At 45.4% G+C, this 26,270-nt stretch overlaps 1 protein-coding gene across 6 annotated transcripts in view; it reads left to right on the forward strand.

Moving 5' to 3' along the window:
• Nucleotides 1–26,270, forward strand: part of DAB2IP (DAB2 interacting protein) — a 207,943-nt gene that overhangs the window by 57,296 nt on the left and 124,377 nt on the right. The window contains exon 1 of one of the 6 annotated variants that reach the window (XM_061352504.1): nt 10,156–10,458. The exons of 2 other annotated variants lie outside the window; for them this stretch is intronic. In XM_061352504.1, coding sequence (XP_061208488.1) covers nt 10,317–10,458 — 142 coding nt within the window. In that variant the 5' untranslated portion in view covers nt 10,156–10,316. Of the gene's footprint in view, nt 1–10,155; nt 10,459–23,939; nt 23,958–26,270 lie in introns of those variants that run through there. 3 more of the 6 variants (XM_061352503.1, XM_061352502.1, XM_061352507.1) reach the window with 3 other exon arrangements.

Genomic DNA, 26,270 nt, shown 5'->3' on the forward strand with positions numbered 1-26,270 from the left:
GAAACGGGACCTTCCAACATCCCTTCAGTTCCAGGAGCACACTCAGCAGCTTTCTCCATGTGCAGTACAGCACCCTCTGCTTAGATCTGGGGATCAGTGCTGCCCAGGCTGTGGTCATGGCCATGTAATCTGGTGTTCAAAGCTCAGACTTTCAGAAACAGTAAGGAGTATTTTTCAGCTCATGTCCTGACCTGAGAGGTCCTGCTATCAGAATGTGAATCTTAAGCTCTTCCTCAAACATATCTTTTGTTGGGGTTTGGAACTCAATTTCAGAATGCAAAATGCACTCTTCCCAGATTCTTCCCTGGCAGTTGTGTGTACCTTGCTCTCCCTTGGCATCCCAACCACCTTAACAGCCTTTAAATAGGCTGTAGGCTCAGGGTGATGGTTACCATACTGTTCCTCCTCCCTCTGCAAGCTGCTCTTGGAAGAAAAGACAAGCATGGATTGGAAATTATTTGCTCATATGTAGTTCATAGTCCAATTTTTAAATCACCTCCTGCTTGTTTTATTTCCAAGTCCATCAAACCAGTGACCTTCCCAGTTACCTGCCCTGTCCACCTCTTAGTGCACAGCCTGCATCACAGTTACCCTCACAGTTTCAGAGGTGGCTCTCCCCTCCTGACAGTCAGCATGGAAACCAGGTGCAGCAGTATCAGTGCTGGAAATGGGCTGCACATGGGAAGATCAGTGTTCCTACTAAGTTGTTATGATGTTGTTTTTTCTCATCAAGGGGAATTCCCTTCACCCCACTCAGAAGAGCCTGTTAAATTCAGCCAGTACCAAATCCCAACAAACATCCTTTCATAGTTTCAGGTTTCAGCTCCATGGCCTCTGACTGTAAGTTCCTTTAATATGTTCACAGCTCCTCTGGGAGAACTAAGCCAAGAATAACCAACACTTTCTCAAGCCAGGCCTCCTGCTTTAAGGTGCTCCGTGTTCCTTCCCTGCTGTAGCTGTACTTGCTCATCTCCACAGCTCACACTTCCTTATGCGCTTGCACTGCCCATGGTGAAATGAGGTGTTACCAGGCTCTTGAGAGGAGAGTGCTGCATCCAGTGCTTTCGATTTTGCTGGCTGAAGGAGGACAAAAGACTTTTAACATTGCTCTGCAGTTGCCTCTTGGCTTGGCATACTGTTCATTTCAATAATAAAGTGTTTCCTTTCATTCTCAAACAGTCAGGCCCCTGCCAGAGCCATAATTGTTCACAGATGACTCATTTTGGCTGCAGGATCAAAACGAGGGAAAAGTGCTGTTTGCACAGCCTTTGAAACGTACAAGATGGGAAGAGATGTTCACGCTTGATATTTGTACCATATGTTGTTCCTAAATTTTATTACAGAACCTTTGCATTTCAAAAGAGATTCTCTTCTTATCCTGGGGATGATTTAGAAATAAAAAGATAAGTCGAGTTTTGACTTAGATTGAGACTAGCAAAGACTGACTGCATAGCTTAAGCTGGGAAGCAGCATCTGGTAGGGCTGGGTGGGAGGGTCTCCTTCTGCTGTGAGATATATGTATATATTTTTTATATATATATATGCACATTTTAGGTATTACAGACCCAGTTGTGATTTTTATCAAAATCACACTGAACATTTGATTTTTTGTAGAATCTGGTTTGCAATTTTACATCATTGCAGGTGTTCCCATTTTATTCTCTGTAATGAAAACCTAAGGAATGTATGTAGCGTGCTCATGCACAGGCACAGTATGGCTCAGTTCTTTGCCCTGTTTGGGTGTTAGCTCTGTTTAAAGAGTTCCGTGTTTACTTCAGGAGTCCCTGCTGGGAGGTTCAGCACAGGAGTCAATGGCAAGTTCTTTTTTTAGGGTAGAGAAGAAGGAAATGGTGTGATGGTTCCTGCATTGCTGTTCATAAGCAAGCACGTGCTCTGTCACTTGGGAGGTATTATTTGTCTCTCCTATAAAGATTGTTTTGAGGCCACCCAGCTATTTTAAATAGAACACCGAACAGGTATCAGAAAGCTTTGCTTTCTTTGCTTTAGTGTGTCATTTGAACTAAGGAGTTGTACAAACCCTGCAAACCAGACCACTGAAGACTGCTGCCACATGGGTATATGAGGACCATGAAGGCAAGCTGTCACTGTACACCCTTTGCAGGTGCTCAAGGAAAGAGTTAGATTTGTTAACCCAGTAAAAGAGAGAGAATTAGAAGAATAAAGAGTAGAAATTCAGTAGGAAGAGGTTTTGCTGTAGCTTGTTCCCTCTAAAAACATGATGGTTGTATTAGTGGAATGGGTATATGTAGACCAGATTGTTACTCTTGTTCCAGATAGTTACAGAGGGGAAGACTGGGCATAAGAGTTGTTTCCACTAAGTTCCCACACAGAACATCCCGTCCCTGGCATTGCCCTCTCATTGTCTTTTGTATTTCTGTTATTTCAAGGAGGTTCTTCACTCTTTGCAATCAGCTGCACTTGGACAATAACTTCTCTCACACCAGCACTGTGGTGTGGTGCCAGAAGGAAGAATGTAAAATAACAGAAACTACCCTCACAATGGTATTTAAAAACTGATTTCCAGTTGGTTTTGTGAACCGGTCTTTAAAAACAATAGTTACATTTTCATGCTTTAACTTGCTAAGAGGGTCTTCTTTTAAAATACACGGTGTTTCTGTGATAACCGTCATGGAAGCCTGATAAGGAAGATGGCTAAATAAAGACTTGCCAGAATATTCCTTGGAAGAGTAATCTGATGCCAAAAAGCAAACAGAACAAGCAACTCTATGTGTAGTGTAGTTTGCAAATTATGTGGCAAGGAAAGGAAGAAAATAATCTGTCGCATGAAAAATGGAGTTTGGATTGTATGTATATATAAATCAGTGATTTGTTCTAGGAGCATAAGATCGTTATCAGGCATTAAAACATGAACTGGAAGTGTCTAATCAATTAATCAGGAAGTAAGTTTTACACAGCATGTGGAATCACATTCATCTTTCATTTCATTTGTAAACATAGATGCTGCTTTCAGTGTGATGTTATCATGAGATTAAGCACCCCAAGTGCTGATTCATACAGCTGTGTACCTCCCATGTGTCCTTTGGAAGCAGCTCTGCCTCAGGAGGTGAGCAGGAAAGTGTCTGCTTCCCTTGGAGCAAACTGGGTTCCTCAGGTTAGGTACATGTTGTTTGTGCACAGAGTGAGTCACTAACTCTAACACCTGTAAAACCCGTTTCTTCTCCCACCTGGAGTTAAACCAGACCAGACTTCATGCGAACACGGATTGTGGTGCCCTGCAGCAACATTCAGAAAGGTTCAGCTGGTTTTTCTGACCTTCTAGCACACCACATTGGCAAGCTGGTGTATTAGAACACTTAATAAATAGCTGAGACTTTTGCTAATAATAACTAATAAATTTGGCATAAGAAGCCAGTGATGCCAAACTTTTATCAGCTTGTTCCCTGCAGCAAAACCCCAGCAAGTTCACTACTGAATTAGAGAGTAAATGTTTTTAGGAGTTAATTTATTTTGTTATATGAATATTTGGATGCAAGTTCATGCAGAATACACAGTTTATTACAGTAACTTATTATTACATCTAATAATTACATTCCTAACCTAAAGGGGATGGTTTTTTAATTTAAATTTGCAGATGGGGAAGATCAGCATCTAATTCATGTCCATGTGGGTAGGGAGCAGCATGTGATGTGTTATTGTATTAGCATCAAGAACTAGTGATAGCTGAACATCAGAGTCCCACGTGCAGCCCTTCATTAGGTCTTAGACTTCCCTCTTTGTTTCTGCACTTTCCTCCTCACTGGCACAGAGCACTGCTGGCTGCTGCTTTCTGCGAGACTTGGCTGGCAGCACTTGTCTTTGACCATTTGTCTTCTGTGCCACCTGTTGCAATGTTTAAGTCTTCTTTGGTCATAGCAGTTTATCAGCTGAGCTCCCTTTCCAGATGATCTTTTGAGGTCCCTTCCAACCTGGGCTGGTCTGTGACTCTGATTGATGATTCCTGTACCAAACAAGTTGCATGTCTCTGCTATTTACTGTGAGTAACGGAGACTGCATCTGCTCAGGATGGATACGTGTCTTTCAGAGATTGGGCAGCCATAGCTTCTCTGGGCACCCTGTGCCAATGTCTCACCACCCTCAAAGGAAGAACTTTTCCTAATATCTAATCTCAAACTCCCTTCTGTCAGGGCAAGCAGAAAACTTGCACTCCATGTGGTAAATGTCGGGATTAATATTAGCCCAACTCTGGGAAAAAAATCCCATCATAGTGTATTACTGTAAATAACAAATTTCCGGACAGCGGCATTACAAGACTGAAGTGAATCACCTCTGAGCAATCCATACAACTTTCCCCATTCATTCTCCCACTGACAGAAATCCCTGGAGCAGCCTTGGCCTGTGGTACAGCCAGTGCCTGCTGTGTTGCTGCTCTGGCACTGAGCAGGAGCTGGTGCCAACGTTGTTCAAGGAAATTCTTTATAAGGGGGTCCTTCTGCCAAGAGGAAATGTGTTTGGTTCAGGCTGGCTGCTGAGGTGACCCCCGTAAACAGCAGAGTTAGTTCAACTGCTCAGAGGAGTAAAAGCATTTCAATGAGCACGCTTGAGTTGGCTGTAGGTTGAGTTCCCAGAGCGCCCCATGGGTCAGCTCACAGAGGTCATGCACAGAACTGCTTTCGCTTTGTCTTGGAGAAAGAAATGGGAGATCTTTGGAAGCCTAGAGCTGAAGTTACTCCGTTAATCACTCAATGAATCTTTGTTAACATTTGGTTTTAGTAATAAGGTTTTTCTAAAGAATAATCAGGCTTAAACAAATGTTTCCTCCCAGCAGCTACTCATGAAGGATGCATAGTGCTAGCAGTGTTGTACAGTTCCCATTGCTGTAGGAGCAGCTTTGGTTGATGTGAGGTTCTGCACAAGATACTTCTTTTGGATACGGGAATTGTTGCTATACAAGGCAGACTTTGCCACTCATGGGGTTGTTTCTCCTGGGTTGCTGGAAGCAGCAGAGGCTGGTTTGAGGCACAGGATGTTGGATTCTGGTAAGAGTTTCTTCAGTTTGTGTTGGGACTCCATGTGTTTAATTTCTTCATTAGGTGTGTGGAAATCATAGCACAAATCTTCTAGATTTTGACATTCTAAATTTTATTAGCATCATTTCCAGTCAGATTATAAACCAACTTACCCAAGTAGCGTTTCCTTATCGCTAGGGATACACGTCAGTCAGTTTAGAGTGAGTTACTGGGGTTTATTTTGGGTTCCCCAGCTAGCTGAAAGCTGGTTTGAAAACGTTTCTGTTCTTTAGCTCTATTGTTCTACTGGGAAGTAATCAGGAAACGTGTCCTGCTTTGAGGCCGGTCCGTGTGTTTCTTCCCTGTTTCCCCGCAATCCGGAGCCCATTGCGTGGCTCAGGAAGCGGCGCCGGTCGGGTTCTCAGACACACTGACTCTCCTTGGCGTTACTGTAACCTGCCCGGGACCCAGCAGCCCTTCCGATGGGAATCACTGCGTGTGCTATTCACAAAGCACTACACGTCCTTCCAGCACAGGGAATAACATGTTTGTCCCCCCTCCTGTTTGCCTGTTCCGCGCTGGTTTGGAGCTGGAATGTCGTACTCTGTTGCCACTGTCCAGAAGCTGCTGCCTGTACACAGAAAGCAAACGTGGGCTGAAGCTCAGTGTGTTGATAGACTTGCTGGGAAGTAGAGGTAGAATCTCTAGGCTTTAGTTTTATTTCTCTTGCTTGGAGAGCAATGAATTTTATGCTTAAATGTAATGTAAATGTTTATTTACTGTGAGGGTGCTGGCACAGGGTGCCCAGAGAAGCTGTGGCTGCCCCATCCCTGGCAGTGTTCAAGGCCAGGTTGAATGAGGCTTTGAGTTCCTTCCAGCCCAAACCACTCTGTGATTCTGTGATTCTCTGATTTCTCATTTTGGTCCTTAATCTTTGTACCACCTCGGTGCAAGGCTGTCAAAAACCTGCTACATTCTGGCTAAGGTGGTAAGGAAATTAATTTCCCTTTGCATAGTTATAAAATAATCATAGTTTTCCATTAAAATATTAATAAGATGTAGTTTATTTTTAATTGTGTGTATGAAACTTCCCTTTTTAGCTCTTCAAACAAATATGTCACTGAAGATTTTGCTATGGGTGCAACTGAATTGAAAGTTACGTTATCCTTACACAGCGGAAATTGCCTTCCTCTGGCTCTGCGTATGAGTTTATGTATCCCTGGTAGCCTTAAGGCAGTAAGCCTGGAATTCTTCCAGCTTCCAGTGTGCTGAACTGCAGACTGCAAAGGACTTGTGAGCAAATTCAAGCAGGCACATCTTGAGAGTGTCTGGGATCACTGACAAGAGCACTCTTATGTTTCTTTTACTTTTTAAAAGACAGGTATTTTGTAGAGATTATTCCCTTATTCCTCCTGCCTCAGACTGTGAAAGGAATATAATCACTTATCAGAGGTAGAGCAGTTACATTGACAGGGAAATCTGGGCTGCAACTTGATGTTTTTCAGCTTCTCTATGATCCTTCTGTAGTTCATGGACCTAATGCAAATCAGAAGTTAAGCTGATACCCACCACTCCTCCCTGCTTTCCTTGCTTATTTGTTTGGCCTTCTGAAAGCCTCACTTCACTTCTTTGGGAGACAGAAATGAAATCATGAAAGCTGTTGTTTCCAAACAGAGGGCTGAACTCAGGGGCCGTTAATACGTGTGTGGACACATCACTGTACCTCATACCTGTACACACAGAGCTTTTGGGGCCACGCTGGGCCCCACAAGACAGAACACAGGAACTTTCACTTTCAGAAAAAGGAATTCCCAATAAAATCCGAGGGAGTTAAGAGGAATGATTGTTTCCCTTTAAAGCCCTTTGGGAAAGCAGGAAAGTGAGAGGTCTTAGGGGCTGCCTCGGAACGTGCGGTCTGAAGTACAGTCATTATTTTCCAGGTACAAAGGAATAAACAAATGCTAAAACAGGCAAGTGTCAGCCCCTGGGGAGGCTCCTGTCATGGGCATGTATCCTGTCGCAACATGTGGCTCCTGTCACGATACATAGCTTCTATCAGCCATACCCCTGGCCCCGCCGCAGCTGAGCAGCCTCCTCCTTTTGCTGTCAAAGCAAACAAGCCCATGTTTGTGTAACTCTGCAGCCAGACTTAGTCTGATGCTGATGCAGAATTTATTCCCATGCTGTTAGTTTTGGTATAGGGGTGAAATAAATCCAGTTCGCAGAGCCTCGGTGGCCAGGTAACAGCAGTAGAAGACAGGAACACCAGGTCAGTGGTGGGTGCTCTGATTTCCCTCTGAACCCCAACAGTGCATCAAAATGGGTGTTTTACTGAGGTGTTACAGTTTGGTAGATGCTTAATTTGGTGGGTTAGGTTTGTGTTTGATGTTGGGAAGGAGGAGTTAACACCCCCAGAATCGCCTCGAGGTTTGGCTCCATTTGCTGCCCTCACTGAGCGCTTCAGCAGAGCCCCGTGACAGAGCTCATCCTCCTGCTTGGGGAGGGAACAGCCTGACTGTGATGTGTTATTTTAGAGATAGAGGTTTTAATGTTGTCAGCTTTCCTCCAGAGCAGCTAATATATCTGACGTTTGCAAGTTACAGGTTCTGCTGTACAAAAGAGCTCTTGTGTCAGGATGGGGCTTGCAAAAAGCAAAGAGGGAAAAAGAAAAAAGAAAAGAAAGAAAATCAAGAGCTGGATTAATTGGAAAGGTCCAGACCAGTCACATTCCCTCCCAGATGGGTCATTCATTTTGTTGCCTGCTGCTATGTAGCAACTGAACTTCAGGTCTTCAAAAACATTGTTGAGGTGAGAAAGACAGAGGCAAGCTGGCGAAAGCGAACAAAACTCCAACCATTCCTGCTCTTATAGCAAAGCTGCTTTCTCCTGTCAGGAGAGTTTACAGCCCCTCATTAACTTCTCCTGGGTCATGGTCACCTGTGTGAGCGTTTCTGAAGGTGCCAGCTTGATTAAAATGAAAATCCCTCAACATGGTCCAGCAGCTGAAGCACAAGCGGGTGAAGACACGTGGCTTCTGCCTGCTTGTAGAGGATGTGCCCAGTCTGCCACATCCCACATAGTGTGAGGACAAGTCACCCACCAACACACATGAACCTTCCCTTTCAGCTTGTCTGCACTTGGAGGAGCTTTCAGAATAGTTTTGTTTAAACTTTCATTTCCATCAGTGCCTTTTGTACTGCTGGGAATGACAAAAGGAAAATTAAATTGGATCGGCTGCTTTAAATTCAGTCCCAGTGATAAAAGTGTAATTGTAAAAGATTCTTTTAAGAGCTACCAGCTCAGTTATTAAGACACAAAAATGCAGAGATGAACCTGAGTACTTGGCTTCTTGTCTACAATAGATCTCTAACTGAACCTCAGTATTTTCAGACTTCCCCATCACTGTCTTCCAGATGTTCTCAGCTCTGTTTGTGAGTTGAATCCCCTGCACAGGATGAGTCTCTGCTCATCTGGAAAGTGGTTAGAGTTGTTCCTGTGCTTTTTAGTTTCTTTTTTTAATCTAAATATGGAAAAAATACAATGACCCTGGATAACAAGAAGAGGGCAGATGTGCAGTAACAGAAACCTTTCCCTTTATGCTGGCATCTGATGTGGGGCTGTGGGAAGCGATGGAGCATGAGGTAGAAGCACAGAGCAATGTCCCTGTGCAGCATCCCCCTCCCAGGGGCAGAGGGAGCCTCTGCTGTCCAGCTGGGATCTGCCTCCTTGACCTGAACTTGGCGTTGCCCTCTTGATTGGCTGTTCCTGCTCTGCCTAAAAGCTGGCGCTGAATTCCTGACGTGTGGCCTCAAAACCAGGCATGGACTTCCCTGAAGATTGAGACCTGCTTTCTTCCTCCTGAAAGGGCCTTTCTCAGCTGATGAACATCACAGGTTTACCACTCAGTATAAGGAAATCCAGGGTTTGTGGAATTCTGATGTTTTCCATGACTGTGCAAGGTTATGAAATGCTAAAATTAAGGCAGGTGGTTGGTGGTAGGGAAGGGACTTGTTATGCTGAGGGGGCTGAAGTCTGATCATTTCTGCTTCTTGTTACTGGATGTACCACACGGTACAATCCAGGGAAGCCGTCAAGCTTCTGAAGATGCTCCTCCTAACTGGGGAACACAGCCTGTCCTCAGCCAAACCTGCCTCATGCTGCAGCTTCACGAGACGCCCCAAGGAGAAACTGCCACCAGAACTAGGACAGAGAGCAGAGGGGGATTGTGCAAGTGTCCTCCTGCGCTTCGTCCCACTTGATGAGGTGTTTCTGTTGCCTGCCCACTCGTGTAAAGAAGTGGCAGCACATGAAGCTCTTGGCCTTCACAAACGTCTGTGGCTTTTCCTTCAGAGCACTTTCTGTGAAGGGTTCTGGATAATTCACTTCTGACCTTTTTGAACTCTCAATATGGAGTGATATTTTTTATCTGGTTAGTCTCTTTTATTTTATTTGCCTCTTCTTTTCCTCCATGGCTTAAAGTGTTAATTCTGCCCATTGAAATGTGGTTTTATTGGAGCAATATGAGCCGGAGGCGGAATCTTCGCTGCCACCAGAACCCAAATGGTAAATAGGCTCTTTCTCTAATTTGTGGGATGTGCTATAACTCAGTTTGAATGTTGAAAGGAAATGGGCCTCCAGGGGAGTCTGGAGCTCTGTTCATTCAACTTCTAATTAAAGTTTTCCCCTCTCAAGTTTCACTTTATTTTCCGGGGCTTTTGCTCCATGATGATTATTAACATGTGTCCCATGGCCAGGAAATCATTATACCCTTCCCCAAGCCAGTCTTTTGGAGATCCCTCCTGCTGCAGACCAAGTCGCCTGAACCTTCATCTCCGAAATGATCTGATGGCCGGGGCAGGTAGAAACTAGCTGCACCCTGAGGCTCCCCAGCGCTTTCCTGCAGCAAGCTCTTGAGCTTTTCCAGGGCAGTTTGATCAGATGTTGCTGTCTGGCAAGAGAGGATCCAGTCCAGGATTTCTTCCAGCCTATTCTTCACGTTTCAAGAGCCCAGGCTAACTCTGGCTTCCTATTCCAACTCCAGCAGGCTTATCTTTTTGGGGGCAGGAATTGTTAGTACAGTTTATCTCGCTTGCTGCAAGTCCTCCCTCAGCTGAGACATGTTCTCTGGTGCCGGGATCTTTTTCACCCCCTCCTCTCTCTCTTTTTTATGTTTTCTTCTTGTTGTTTTTCTTTTTAAATGTGTAAAGTGAAGAGTTGCTCTTTTCCCTTCTCCCTTTCCACTCCAAAGAACCAGCCTCCAGTGAATTAACTGCTGGAGCTGTTGCTGCTGTGCCAGAGGGGAGAGTGAACCTGTGCCTGCATGTGTTTATGTGTAAAATAGATACCAAAATGTCAATGAACAGCAGGAAAAGTTCTGGGAGACCATCTTACTACTATCGACTGCTCCGGAGGTCACGACTGCAGAGACAGCGAAGCAGATCCCGGAGCCGGAACAGGCCGCTTAGTAGGGGTAATTGCAACACCCGTTCTCTTCCATTGCCACTGCCAAGACATAGGTGCTGTTGCTCTGTTATTGTAGAGAAGAATGACCGGTGTGAGGATGTGTAAGAGTACCTGTGCGCTGTGTTCAGCTTCACAGGACAGTGCTCGTGTCTGCTGCAGGGGAGGGAGAACGGTTTGATTTAAAGGGCTTGGGGGGTCAGGCTTGGGCTGTTCCTTATGGTGGCTCTAACACCTTGTGTGGCTGTAACTAACCCAGTCCTTTCACTTATTCATGGTTCTTCTTGTTTCTCCATGTGTATAATGAAGGTAACTACTTTTCTGGGCCATTTGGAGGCCTGACTGATGGTGATAGAGGTGTGAAAATCCTTCATGAAGAGATGGTGTCTATCTGCAAAGATGTGTTGCTGGAACTTCTTGTTCCTCCTGGGCTGAGCATCACCAGGGGTTTTGAAATTACAAAGCTGAGTGCAGTTTAGGGGTGGGATTTTCAAAAGAGCCTGAAGATTGTGCTCCAGAGGCACTGCAGAAACCTGTGGGACTTGTATTCCCGAATCACTTTGCACTTTTAAAACCCCTGCTCTGAAAGGGCCTATTTGTCCTCATCAGCAGGAGTGAGGTCCAGGGAGTAATGTTTCTTTAGGGCATACTCACTCATGCAGCCCATTTATTCTACTGGAGGCAGCTACTGACCCAGTTGCATTTTAAAAATCAGCTTTTCTGCCTTTCTCTTGTAGTGTGAAAGAAATGTTTACTGATGCTTATGCCTGTCCTTAGAGTAGGCAAAGAGGCGGGAGGCTGCGGGTCACTTTGCTGCTGAACTCTCTATCAGGAAGGAGGGGAGAGGTTTGTTTAGCCTCTAGTGCGACAATCCGGTCACATTTAGAATGTCTGGAGCTTAATCAGAGCCATTAACTGAAAAGGACCTTTTACCGTTAGTGTGCAAGTGAAAAGCCGTAATAAAAAGTAGCACTGCATCAGGTGTTTGTGCAGATGCAGTTAATCACTGGAGTTAATCCTGATTTATGAAGCGGGTTCTGAAGTAGGCTCTAGCACTACAAGATTCAGCTCAGTGCAGTGTCCTCTCTCTGCTTTTCCTGACATTCAGGACTTTTTCAGGGATTTTGAATCATCACGGAGAAAACAATAGGAAGCTGAATCAGTCCCTGAGCTCCGGCTTTTCCTTTGAGCACACAGTGGTTTTCTTTCCATGGTTGGGTTTTGTTTTGCCTGTCAGGGAGGAGTGTTTGTAAACTGCAGAGCATGTAACAGTTCCTCTTCCTCCTTGGTGCTGCTCAAACCCAAACAGTTTGCTGTCATTTCAGTTACTGTAACAAACTAAATGTGCGAGTCTCATTTAGGTAACCCATTAGGAACTTAATGGCGTAATGTGTTATGAACACAAGGAATATACAGGCGGTTTGATGGAAATGGAATTCAGCCCTAATGTCTGTAAGGAACTGGATTTGAACCAATGGAAATCTTCTTGCTGTTGATCTCTCCCTGGGTATTTGGTGTTTGTCATACGTTGTCCCTCGGATTCCTGCCTGCTGGAATACCCAGCACTAATTGAGCTGTTCTTGTCTGTAGATCCTACAGGGATTTGTAAATCTGGATGAGAGTTTTCTCTTTATTTTTGACATGGTTTGGTAAGAGATGCAGTGGTGTCACACAGCAAGGCCATGCGATGGGGCTCGGTTCAGAACCTGGAGTCCTTTCCTTGGCTCCTGTGCCTTGGCTGCCCGTCTGGACAGTGGGAAGGGAGTGCCAGGGTGCATCAAAGGAAATGCTTCCTTGGCAGTTTTGGTCCCACTGAAGGTTAGTGTGCAGGAGGCTGTAGAGGTGTGGGAGCTATGGAGAATGCAGGAATCAGAATGAGGTTTGATGGGTTTCTGATGTAATGTTAATTTCCCAAACCTATGAATCTGGGTGAAGGAAGGAGCTGAGGGTTCCACAAATGCTGATGTGCAGCGTGATCCACAGGACTCAGACATCGGAAATCCTCAGCAGGAGGTCACCATAAACTCATTGGAGTTACTGCACAGGAACTGGCCATGGTCTGGTTGCCACATGTGTTTCCCACACATCCTCTTGGCAGCTTTTTGCTCTCTGCAGCCTCCATACCAGGATCTCCAGCCAGCCCAGGTAGCCCATGACCCTTGCTGAAGGAGCAGCAATACCTGGAAGTTGAGCTTTTCCACGGTGTGTCACTTCAGCAGGTTATCAGCATGCTTTTGGATGCGGAGGTGTTACCCATTTACCAGGCTGGAGGAGGTCTCTGCTGGCACGAAACCCGCTCTCCCCATCTGGAATCAGTCACTGCTCTGCATCAGTCCTGGATGATAAATCCCTGATGCCTGCGCTGACAGGGGAGCACCCAGGAGCTGTAAGTGCTGCCATCTGCTGCCAGCAGGCTCCGGTTTGCTCTGGGTCAGAGGACCGCTTTCCACCCTCTCTGGTTTGTGTCCGTCTCCTTGCATACAGAAGAGGTTGGGTTTAAAAGCCTACATTTATACATTGATATTTCCCCCCGTCCCTCCCTGAGGGGGCAATGCCACCGATCACACTCACCCTACTGACCAGCCTTGCTCCCTGAGGGCCGTTTGTGGAGTGCAGCCTGCCCAGGACCAACATCCCACCTCAGGCTGGGTTACAGCTCACACAGCCACAGCACGGTCACAGGCTGCTGCAGCTGAGACTGACTTTGGGAAATAGGGCTTGCTTCCTGAGGTAGGAAGGCTGTAGAAACAGCTGCTCCCTCAGGAGAGCTCTGCTGAGCACATCAGATAGGCAACGTGAACGGAATGTGCATTTTCTATGCAAGTATCCAAGGCGAGGGGGGATTGCTTTCTGCTGGGACTCCAGATGCAGGCAGTCTGCTGTGGCATGCAGAAAAATGTGTAGGACTGAGCTCTTCACAATGACAGCCAGTTTGTGTGATGGTTCATGTGGTGGTACTCTCTATTCCAGAGCTCTCTGGTTAGCCCTGGTGCTTTTAGCACGTTTTACATGTTTCAGTATGTTTGCCAGCCTGTCCCTGTGGGAGGACCAGGGGTAGAATAGTGGAAGACCAGTGGAAGTGATGGCGAGGGTGAACTGGACCAGAAGAGGACAGCATGCTGTCAGGAAGCACATGGAGTCATGCCTCCAGTGTGCTGTTTGACAGTGGATAAACAAGAGACGTTTAACCCCACTGTTCATCTTGTTAGAGTGATGATAATGTCTGAAATCTCCTGGCTCTGCTCCCTGCAGGGATTCAGGACACACTGCAGGTATACACTAGTTAGTTAAAAACCCTAACTGCAGAAACCCCATCTCCTCCATGGACCATCTGTTCAGCTCAGAGACGTGTGTAACGATATGAGGAATCATGGCAGTAATTATGATTACTACCAGGTGATCCATCTAATGTACTGGAAGGTACTTGGGAGGCAGAGAGGGTAGAAGGAGAATTGTCAGTAAAAGCAACACCTGCTCCTGCCTGCAGTACTCTGTGGCTTTCTTCATGGTATCTCTGCCGCTACGTAATTATGGGCTTAATGAAGGAATGGGGATGAGCAGCACGTGTTCAGTTTGCTCATAGAAACTACTCATGGATGCTCCATTCACAGCTTCATATCTGAGCAGATGCAGCTTTGGCTTCAGGTCTTTCTTCTGTGAAACTCTGCAGGTAATCAGTTGTCATCAAAGCTCTGAGAACTGAAGAACATTTGGAGTTCCTGATCTTGAAGGTTTAGTGTTCCTGCTACTTTTGGCTCTGTCAGCTCCTCGGACAGAAATGTCGTGCTCCAAGTTCTGTTTATCCCAGATGCTTTTCAAGGTGTTCTATAAAAAGGATTTTTATTAAACAAGCTTTCTTCTTTTCCTTTGATGGCTGCTGTGAAGAGAAAACTGACTGATCTTCAGCAAAGCCCAATATTTTAGCACACCAAACACTGAGAGCTCAGAGGTGAAGGTCAGACTGGTTTTCTCTCGGCTCAGGCTATTCAGTTACGCATCTCTTGAAATTGCTGGAATTTTGTCTTCCTCTCTCTCTATTTGATGGAATCAAAACCTTTAAAGTGCTAAATGAGAGATCAGCTTATACCCAAATAGCCAATACCTTAGAGGGTAAGGCACTCGCTTGGGATGAGGGACGCAGAGACTTGAAAATTGTCCCAGCATGTAACAGAATGTCATAACAACAAAGGAGTTTTATTAGATTTAAAGTTAACTGAAATTTCACGTTTCACTCTGATCTTTCCCAGCTGAAAATCTGTTTTGTAGCACGTTAACAAACGTGATGTTCAACAAGGAATGCCACGTGGAACTTCTCCCTTTCCACCTTGGCAGGGCTTTGTCCTCTAGGCACGACTGAATTGGATGTCATGAGGGAAGGATCTCTCTCATTCTGGTTAGAAATTTTTCCCTTACTGAAAATTCCCACATTATTGTTAAGTAAGATTCAGGGTTAAGTAATTCATTAATTCCCATGAAACGCTGAAACAATACTTTGTTCTTTCATGACCCACAATTAACTTTCCCTTGAATTATACGTAGCTCCGTGCCTTTCATATCATGGAAAACACGGATGCTTCAGTGTGTCTTTTGTTTGCAGTCACTCTAAATGAGGTTTAGCTTAGGTATCTCTAGCCATGGTAGGGCCTGAATGTTAGAATCCCTGAATCATCCCCAAACCTGATAGCTCAGCAGTGACCAGATCTGTGTCTCAGAAGAACAGCACCATAATTAAGTAATGAATAAATAAGCAAATAAGTAATTTATCATGTGCTGTCCCAACAGAACGCCTCCCCACACTTACAGTGCCTTTGTCTATGTGACAGCCCCACCATGGGCTGCCCTGCTCAGCCATCTTCTGGTCACAAGCCTTGGCAGGCAACACTGGGGTCATTTCAAACTGAGAATCACACTTCCCATTCTTCATTTCTCCTTCACTTGGGTTTAAGTTGCAAGTTTTAAGTTACTCACTTTAGTAGCCAATCAATAGTACAATTACATAGTGTTACGTTATATGGCCTTATGTTCTGCATAACCAAAGGGGTATCTGCATGAGAGATTTGTTGAAAAATCCAAATCCCGTGCCTTAGAATACCTATGATAGTTATTAAAAATGTTGCATAAGAGTGTTTTTCATTTAAGGGCTGAGAGCAGCAAGTGAAGAGTCCAATAATAAATGTGAGTGATAGGGTTTTTTTCCAAGGGTGGTGTCTTTTAAATGCCAGGAAAAGGAAAGCTTCCTGCTTCACAGTGTTTAATGACCATCGCTTTGTTTTTCCAGTCTCTTCAGTGGCATTTTCTCTTTGCACTCGATTTCTATTTGAACTCATGCAGTTTTTCATTGAAATTTTAACAGTGTGGCTGACAGATGCCCATAGAAAAGATATGCAAAATGTTTTAAGCTGTGCTCTTTGTAGGAACTGTTCAGTGGCAGCCGTGCTATTCTTAGCACCAGTGCTCCAGCTGAGAATGTGCCACATTTGTTCAGTGCTTAATTGTCTAATAAAAATCTCCACTGAATCTAATAGCTTGCATGATGGAGGAATTCTTAGAATCATAGAATCATGGAATGGTTTGGGTTGAAAGGGACTTTAAAGCTCATCCACTTCCACCCCCTGCCATGGGCAGGGACACCTCCCACTAGAGCAGGGTGCTCCAAGCCCTGTCCAACGTGGCAACAATTCTTGTCTTTTCTGTAGCATGTTTCTAAGAGCTGCAAATACCTGGTGGAGTTGTAAGGTTGATCCATTCTTGTTTACTGTGGTGGCCAGGGATAACCTGCAGGAGGTCCCAGGGTGCTCAATGATGAAATCCTGGGGTGCTCAATGACGCAGTCATGGCACAAGCTCCAGCAGCTCACTCTGGTTTTCCCTAAGGCTTTCCTTTTGCCCCAAGGTAAGAGGAGGATTTTTGACTCCCATGTTCTTTGAAATCATGACCATAACCCCATGCCTCAACGTCCTTGGTCCCAGCAGATGCATCTTTTGGAGATAACTAAATGGAGCATCAGTCTTGATGGCACTGTGAGACTTGCCAATGCTGCCTAAGAGTAACTCAGGGAAATCACTATCTAAGGAACAGCTTATTTAATGCTGTGACAGAAATTTGGAAATTGTACCAGCAGCTTTCAGGCAACTTGAAGATTGACTCGTGTCTCTCTGTGCTCACCTTTCATTTTAGCTCTATTTTAAGGCCTTTTCTTCTAGTAGTAACCTCACATTCCCTTAACGGTGTTGCTAAGAGGGGCTGATTGCTCTGAAAGGAAGTAAGTAGCAGAGCTGCTCCCAAGTAATGCAGTGTGAGTTTTTATCTAAAAGCCATAGGTAATAAATGAGAAAAAGGTTAAAAAGCCTGGTCTGAATCCAACATGGAATTGCTTCCAAAAGCATGCTTAGAGGGGTTCCAGCAGCCTGTTCATGATCGCTTATGTATTAGAGTAAGTTTGTCTCCTTACAGCTATGGCAATCCAAACAATTTAGACACAGAGCTGCCTTTTAAAGCTTTTAAACCTATATTTCCCTTGAAGGTCTTCCAGTGTGCCACTAATCCCTTAAGTTATTGCACTGAAGGCACTCTATAATCCTTTAATTTACTCTGCTCTCAATGGAGTCAGGAATGAGCTGGGTCACTTCCCATACTTGGGCATTATCAGTTTTGCTTTTTTTCAGCTCAGGCACTGGCTGGGGGTAGTTTGCTTTCCCTTTAAACACTGCAGAGAGTGTTTTAAACGTAGATATGAATTGCTTGTGTGTTTGTGTGCATGCATCTTAGAAACAGTTCACAGACCCCAGAACTCACTCACCCCTTTCACTGTTAATGCAGCCTCGGGGTCCGGCTTGCCAAGGTTTCCTCAGGCCCCTTTGGAAATGAGCAAACGTGAAACTTGATGGCTTTTTGAAACCTGGGAATTCAGGAACTGTATGGAGCTGGTGAGGGTCAAGAAACAGCATCAGCCACAGGGGATTTCTCCCCAGCCTCATGTCCCAGACCTGCAGGAGACAAAGCTCCTCACTGAAGTGTCTCGGGCAATGCTGAAGGTAAAGCTTTGTGGTGATGAGTAACTCCTGGCAAGTGCTGGGGTTGGTTTTAATGAGCAGGAAGACTACAAAAGGCTGTCTGGAGCAGCACATGGCTTGTCTGAATTCGGAAGGTGTGTCCTGACCGTTGCTTCTTGCCTGCATAAGGGACGTGTGGATTTATTGTAGGTTGTTCTTGAGAGCCAGGCTGGGATTCCTGATGTGCTCTCGGAGGCTGCTCACATTACTTCAGAAGTTCACTTTCAGTTGAGCATTAAAACGTTCACTTTGGGTAAAAACATGCCCTGCAATTGTATAGACTTTGAGAAACATTAACAAGATAAAGACAGCCAAAGTTTTGCTTCATTAACATTTACACTGAAAGAAATCCTCAGATGCTGAGCACTTGATGTTTCTTTTTGAAGCAGCCAATTTATTTGAAGTGCAAGTTTCCTTTGTACATTATGTGCTCACATTTTTGATTTCTTGCAGTACTTCTGCATCAGTGAATTTCTTGTGGAGTCAGAGATCAAGCCTGGGCTTGTTCTGAAGTATCCAAATGTGGTAATAGGTGGACTGCTGTAAAATTTGGCATCTGGAGTTAAATTACAGGATGCTTCTTAAGCTTCTTGGTTACCATAGTAACAAGTAATAGTCATCCTTCATGATTAAGCAGTGTCCATGGTAACCAAACGAGCAAGTTTTAAATGAAAGATATTTTCCCTTTACATTTTTAGCCATCAAAGGTTAACAGTTATTACCTTCATACCTTTAGATGGGAACAGATTTTTATCTGGCTGCCATAGTTAAAGTGAGAACATTTGGTGTTCATTTACATAACTTTACTTCTAAAACCAGCTGAATCTGGGGTGAACACCAAAATCAAGTTTCTGAGAGGGGTGCGATGCACTGATCTCCCCAGGAAGAGCCAGTGTGGTTCACAACGTGTGTTGAATCGTCCTGCAGCATTGAGCGTGCTGCTGAGCAGCTACAGAGCATATAGCTCCTCAAGGGGCTGGTTCAGTAGCACAGCAAGGAATCCTGACACATACCCTGGGTCTTTTTAGGATGGAAACCACAAGTGTTGGGGTTAGTGTAGGTAAGAACATCCTCTTGTTCCCTCCGTTTCAAAAATAGGGTAAAAGATGTACAAATGCTGTAGCCCTGGTAGATCGCTACTACACATGTAGGTAAACTGAATAAAGCGTGGCAACACCATCGCAAACCAACACAACTGCTGTGGGTTGGTTGCACAAAGCAATGTAACAGTTTGAATGGTGGTTTCTGTATGTCCATCTGTGGCACACCATTATTTATATGAAATAAGAAACCATGGCTGCTTTTAGTGTTTTCTCTACCACCTCTTTCATTGGCACTGAGGGTGTTTGCTTGAAAGCTAAAAGCTGATGCCTGCAAGTATTCTCAGAGTGTGTATGTGTGAGAGAAGCAGAAATACCCACCCACCCCCAAAGGAAGGAGAAGTCTGAGTCACGATAGATTAGGATTTCTATTTCACAATTAGCAATAATGGAAAGTGAAACGATTACTGAGAGAGTCTGGCTGGCAGGGAGATGTGTGAGGAGCAGCAGCGAGGAGGACAGGGTGCGATGTCAGCAGCACTCTGGGCACGTAGGCACGTAGGGAGATGGCTGATGTGTTGAAGATGTGCTGTGTCCTCACATACCTGCCTGTGTGTGCTCTCCCTATCTATCACTGCTGCTTTTTAATACTGCCTTTGAATTGCTTCATCAGGAGAGATCCTGTGCTTTGTCCAGTAGCTAACAACACTTTCTGCTATCCGGTTGGTTAAAATCCAGTACTCTTCTGGAAGTGTTTCCAAAGAAACTGAATCCTAAACATCCAGTGTTAAATCCCAACCTTCTGCTTTTTCGAACAGTATTAAAGTTCCTTCAGTGTTAAGGCAATCTAACTTGAATTAATTGGCTCTGGGCATTAAGACTCTTTCAGGCTGCTGCAAACGCTGCATGTACTATGTGAATTTCAACTCTTAATGTTTGGTCTATTATGCAGATGGATGTGAATGGAGATATGTATGTGACCCCATTTATCTCTCTAATGAAGTGCCATCAATAGAACATCTGTTTCTTTGCTGTAGAAGATGAAACCTCTGATGAATCATGCTTATAAATGAAGTATTTATTTATTTCATTTGCATTCTGCCAGTACAGACCTGTTAGAGCAGCCACCACCATGCATGAATGGAGACATGGCCTGGTATTAAACTGCACACAGTATTCGTTTACACCGTGCTGCTGCTTCACCCCCAAAGTGAACTGTTGTGAAGCGGTTGTAGTTCACCTGCCCACGTCAGCTGTGAAGAAAGCCCCAGACCAAAGGGAACATGTTCACAATGAACCAGACCTCACTGATGGGAGACACCAACACTGCTGCTCTCTGGGTGTAGCTCCTGTCTCAGGGGTGGCACTATGGGCTACTCTACTTTTTAGTTCTCTCTGCAGCTGGAAGCGAAGAGAGCCAACGTGCTGCTGGTCTTGTGAGATTTCCAGCTCCCTTTGCAGTTCCACAGGAGGTCTGGCAGGACCAGTGTGTGATGTGCTGGGATCCCTGGGAGAGACCCGGCTGCAGAAGAGCCATCCGTGCTCCAGCCATCCCTCTGCGGGGACCCTGTGAGCTTAGCCAAAGGCTGTGTGATACCTGTGGGTTCCACCACCACGTGCTGATGGCCACGTTGTGTTGTGTGGATGCAGCAGCCTGCAGGGGCTCCTGGCAGCCTCCAGTGGGAGAGGGTTATGTTGTCCATGCCCCATCCCTGCAGTGACAGAGGTGTTGGAGAAGGGAGCAGTTTGTCCCTTGCCTTGGCCTGCCCCAGTGAGCTGATGAAGTGCTGCAAGAGAGCAGCCCAGTAACAGCGTTGAATCTTTGCAGAAATGTTAAGCATGATGGATGAACCTAATTTAAATCTCCCCAGAGCTCACTTCTTGCTCTCCAGACTCCTTGTTGCTTGTCTTTATCATCACATAGGAAGACGCTGATGTTCCTCTTCACTTCATCATCCTTTCCAGTTTAACCAGAGTATTAACAGTCTCCATGATCTGGTCCCCAACCAGGCTGGAATTTCAGCTTCTTCTGATGTATTTTTTAAGCCTGTGCTTGATTTCAGCTTCACCCTGGAGAAAAGGCTCCTAATGCTATGCCATTAGCAAAAATGAATTTGTTCTCTAGACAGCATCCAAAGAAAGATAAATATCATATATTTTATTTCAGAGACTGATAAATAAAGGCTAAAAATACCAAATATATACATATATAATTGAAAAATACCAGTCAGTAAAGTGGAGTTTGTAATAAAGGCTGCTCAATGAGCACGATTTGCTATGTATTGTTAGAAAGGGGGGTGATTTTCTGAGTGCCTGATACTCTTTCTCTGGCACCATGTCTGGGCACCTGCAGCTCTGCCTTTCTTTTGGACATGGATCTGATCCATTTCTTCAGTTTTCAGGATTGAGAAGTCAGTGTGTCCATATTCATCCTCTTCATGATGAGGATTAGCTAAACTTTCCTTTGCCGTTTGTGCTGTTTTCTTCTCTCCTTTCCTTTTTGCCCTCAGAGTAGTTTTTTTCTTGACAAATACATCTAGTCTGTCTCCTCAGGTAAAGAATATGTTCCCCATCAGTCTCTCTGAGGGTAGAATTGCTCTGGATACCTCTCCCCAAGCCACAGAACAAATGCCGTGTCCAGACAGGGCAGCATCTCAGTGGAGATGTGAACTCCACAGCAGTGAAAGGTGCAGAGCAGCGGAGCGAACAGGGAAGGTCCTCTTAGGTACCAGCGATACTGAAGGTCAACTAAACAAGCAGATGGACAGCACCAGAGAGAAATCCCACCCTTCTGCTCTGTCTCAGAGGCAGGTTTCCTGCAGGCACTGCAGGTCTGTGCATCTCATTTATCCTGCTGGGTCAGTGCTTTGGGGTAGGGTGGCCAGCAAAGGGGCTTCAGCTCCCTCTAGTGAGGCAGCTGGATTTGTGCTGTCAGAACAGCATTCGCTTCACCCGACTCCTGGGTGAAAATAGAAACACAGCTTATTCCAGCTTCGAAGGTTGGGAGGTCTACCTGAGCTGCCCAGAAGGGGCTGCAGCACAGGGCAGCCCAAAGCCCACAGAAAGGTAAGAGCAAAGGGCTGAGGTCCCTTTGCGTGCATCAAGCAGTGCCTCAGTGTGCTGCTGGAGAAAGGATTATCTTCTTAGGTAATATTAGAGAAGATAGAGGAATAGATACGTATCAGGTACACTGAAAAATAGCACAGCTTTTTTCAGTACTAGATTCAAGAGCCATTAATAGCACTTGCACAGGAGCACTTTGAGGAATGTTAAATACTACAGAGCCTACAGTATCCCAGGAACCTGACACAGAGATGAGATGAGATCCATTAAAGTGCACAGCGTGCTATGGCAAAGGTCAATGTCACTTTGGATCATTATTTAACAAAGGAAAAGCTCTTCTTCCAGCAGATCTTAGTCCCTCTTTGAGAGAAGATGTCATCATTTTTAGCTGATGGGATGATGTGCCTGAGAGTTGAATCGTTTCCTGTTTTCCAGCCATTTCAAATAAGGCTCTTCAGTTCATACAACTGTCCCAGCCACCATCCTTGTGGCTGCAGAGGATTGGATGGCTCTGAGTGGTGCTTCAGGGGCCTTCTATGCTTTCAGGCAGGGACACATTTGACTCAGAGGTTTCATTCCCCCTGCTCAGCTGAATATAGTGGTTTTGTAACACACTTCAGACATTTGTGAGGGCAGCAAAGGTAATGGCAAGAAGCTGGAGCTGGTTGGAGTAGTCACTGTGGCATTCCACCAGCCTCTTATTGTTTAATTCTAAGTGTTTTATGCCTGAGTGTAGCACAAAAGGCAAGTAATGCTCCCAGTTTGGCTTGTATGTAAATGCTCACATAAGTGAGAGTATTTTATTATAACAAGCTATAGTTCTGTAAACAGCATCCTCAGTTGTCTGAAAGCGTGGTGAGAGCATGCGAAAATGTGGCATTATTTCTGCTTAGAGCTTTAAATGCCTGGGGAGTAAATCACTGAGCCTGCTGCAGCCAAGCTGCAGGGACAGCCGGTGGGATTGCTGTGCTCTCTAGAAGTGTATTCAAGCCAAGACGCACAATAATTGTGTTCTAACACAAAAAGTGGTGATACAAACTGTCATAGGCTCCAGAACACCCCTCTGAGCCCTCATTAGCTTTGCTTTGAGATGAGTCTGGTTTTTCCGAGGGCACCATTACCTGCCCTAAACCTCTGCTTCACAACCAGTTTCATTTAAAAGTCGATTTTATGGCCTAATAAAGGTTTGACTTTTAACTAATTTCATGTGGCATAATGGTTCTAATATTGCTGTAGGGGATCAACTGGAATTCACTCGGGGATCACCAGGGCATTGCGTGATATGCTCACATCAACAGTTCTCCAGGTAATTGAACATTGAAACTGTTCAATTGAAACTGGATTTCCGGCCCAGCTGACAGGAGCAGGAGAGGTTAGTGAGGGCTTCGTAACCCACCAGGCTCATAATGGACCTTTGTCCATTGGAAATCAGGCATTTTGGCATCTCTGCTCTCCCCCTCTCAGTGCCTCATGAAGGGGGAAGTTGGCTCAACTCAATATTTGTTATGTTCTGTCATCATTTATTCCCAGGGTAATATTCCACTTTTAAACAGCACCATTATTCTAACAGCAGCTTCTAAAGACCCCTTTGGATTCAGATTAAAGATCCATCTTTCCTCCTGGTCTCAGGTGACCACCTAAAGCTGTCTGAAATGTAGATTTTCCTGCAGTCTCTCTTGAGTGTTTGGAATCACACAGACATTATAAATACCTGCTCTCCAGGGACTGCTTTTAATTCATAAGCGCTACAGTGAGCCGTGTTAAATCACTGCTGTCACTGTGTGCCTCCTCCTCTCCTCTGTTGGGTTTGTACTAAGGAGTTATTAGATAATGCAGAAATTAGAGGAATAACACCTAAATTCATTAAGTAATAAAATTAATGCTCAGAGTGTAATTGTGTGAGCAGGAGACCGGTAATTCCTGTTCCCTCTGGTTTCACAGAAACTCCACCCTGGCAGGCTCCGAGATGTCAAGCACTAACCCGGTGCACGGGGCAGGACAGGGAGGAGCACAACTCCATTGGCAGATCGCTGCTGAGCTCCAGAGCCAGCCTCACCTCTCCCAGGGCTCCTGCAGGATCCTCTCCACCAGCTGTGGGTTGTGATGAGCTCTTAGTGTTCTGCATTACCTCCAGACGTCCTGGGGAAGTCTTGTCCTCTAAAGTCTCCTTTCCTTAAGCACGTCCCTGCGCCACGGGGCAGGGACCTGGCCTCCTGCTGCTGGCCTGTCCAGCATTCCAGGCATACTTCTCTTTCTTGCTGCCTCTGATGAAGTCATCATCTCTACTTCTCTTATTCCTGGCTGGCTCGGAGTGCCATGGCATGTGTGTTGCTGACAAGCACGGCTTCCTTTTGGTGAGTTGAGGGAGATGCTTTCTTGTTGCTAACTTCTCTTGTTCAGATTTGTACCTCCTTTTCTTGGCTGGAGTTGGAACAGTTTCGTAGCAGAAAATCAACTTGGTGGGAAGTGCCTGCTTGTTAGTTATTCCTTCCAGCTGGTTCTCTCTGCTTTTGTTCATACTGTCTCTTCCACATGGTGATCCCTGGAATTGTGTGTGAGAGGAGAGCAGGAGAGGGGGAGAGTGTGAAGTAAGATGAACAAACAGGAGTTAATGTAATTCATTCCCACTAATGAGAGCGTAATCCTGATGGTCTTTTGGACTAGCTGTGATTCACAAGAGCAGGTAATGCAAATGTGAAGCATCTCAGTTGCTAAGTGCAAAGTAAACAGTAGTAATACTTGTTTGTGTGTTTGTTACACACGATGACCTGCTCTGTAGCAGTGTTGAAGAAGTTGCAACAAGGAAGGCAGCGATGCTGAGTGGGTTAAAACAAGAGCTTTGGTGCCAGGAGCTCCTCACAGGCTGTTCTGCTGCCGATGGCCTGGGAGCCTTGGGGCTGCTCTGCAGCTATTCCACAGCATGAAGAACAGGCATGGAGGAGTGTCACCAGGATGAATTGTTCTGTCAGATCGGGTGCCGTGAAGTCGTTAACAAATCAAATGTGTTTCTCACTGTCCAGAAACAGTTTCAGGAATGCTCGTGAGCCCTGCCAGGTGCTGCATTAAGGTGCCCTGTTTACAGTGCTGTGTGTCCTGATGGCTTAAAAAACCATCCTGGTGCGTTACACCCCAAGCAGCTTTTGGACCCAGCTCTGTGTGGTGACTGGGGAGAGGTTCCAGGGGGTTCATAACTTCAAGGAAGTTTCTCTCTGAAGATCTTATCCTGCGCTGGGGAAAAGCCAAAGCACTGCAGCCTTCTGTAACTATCTGGGGGAGCAGGAACCGCTTGGGTTGGTTTGTTCTTGCTTCTGGGACTGCGTGAGGTAGATGAGCCCCAGCCCAGTGTGGCACTGTGGCAGACACTGAGCAGTGCTGCTTGTGCAGAGGTCCAGAAGATGGTCATGGAAGAGAACTGGGGGGCTCCTCAGGGGCATGGTTCTGCAGTGGTCAAAGGGAGGGTGAGTGGAAATGCCTGGATAGCATTGGACAGGCTTAGGGAAGTACAGGGAAAATGCTGTCAGGAGAAAATTAAACAAGGAATTTCAGTCAGAGTGGCCATGGTGCTCCTCAGTGTGACTTATGAACTTTTTCCAGCCCAAATCTGAGCTTTTTAAGAGCTCCTAAAGGGCCAGGTAATATATTTATGTGGGTCTCCCTGATTCAACTGTCCATCAGCTTCATACTGTTCATCTGTATACAGCCCATCCTTTGTTTGGGTGTTGTGTTATGGGCTGGTGCAAGTGGCAGGGAACCAGGAAGCTATCACTGTCTGTGGGTATTTGTTCCTGCATGCTGGCATCTCTGCTGTGGGTGCTATGGCTTTCCGCACTACACCCAAGGAATTCGTTTTCGGATCCGGTATTCCTGCACTATAATCCTCATTTAATAGACTGTTACTTCAGTGATTTTCAGGCCTCTGTGTCATAAAAGAAAGATTTGGAGGGTTTAAGTTCATAACAAGTTGAGGACTTTGGGAGAGCAAATAGTGCCCTTAGACACTGTGTGTCTGAGTCCTCAGATCAAATCTGATACAGAGCAAATAAATGGACAAATGAAGGTATAATCCTGGAATTTCTATGAGCCGAGGGATGATATTAAGCTAACAGAGAAACTCACTGTCTAGTGAGGATGTTATCTGATAATACTAAGTGCTTCTGGAAATGTCATTCTGTGGTTAGCTGCCTGTGGTAATTCTGTTCCTCGTTCTGGAATCCTTTATCTTGGGATACAAAGTGGATTGCAGGTATTCAGTAATGAAACCTTGCAGTGTTCCCATGGGGTTTGCCGGGTTTTTATCAATTGTGAATCTCATGAAGAGCATTAAAATGTCAAAGGGTCACACTGTAGTGTGGAACAGAGGTCAGGGTAGGACCCTGGACTCTTTGTGCTGTTGAGGGTGTGATCGGCTGCTATAGAGTCTGTCCAGAAGTAGAGTTGAGGACAGGAGGAAGGAGCATCAGAGGTTGTGAGGAAAAGGCTGAAGTCAGGGACTGAATCTGGTATCAGATCATCTGGTCCCATCTGCCCCAGAAGAGGGGAGGGAGGAAGCTCATTGTACCTGAACCTCTCCTGACAGGGAGAGCTCTGCCACAGGAGCCTTTGAGGTAGGCTTGAGCACCCATTACTCTCTCCAGAAGATCAGTTCCAGTGTATAACGTGTCAAGAGA

This window comes from Neopsephotus bourkii, unplaced genomic scaffold (genome assembly GCF_033783945.1).
Source record: "Neopsephotus bourkii isolate Nb327-2 ecotype Australia unplaced genomic scaffold, CSIRO-AGI_Nbou_v1 NB_659, whole genome shotgun sequence".
Taxonomy (NCBI): domain Eukaryota; kingdom Metazoa; phylum Chordata; class Aves; order Psittaciformes; family Psittacidae; genus Neopsephotus; species Neopsephotus bourkii.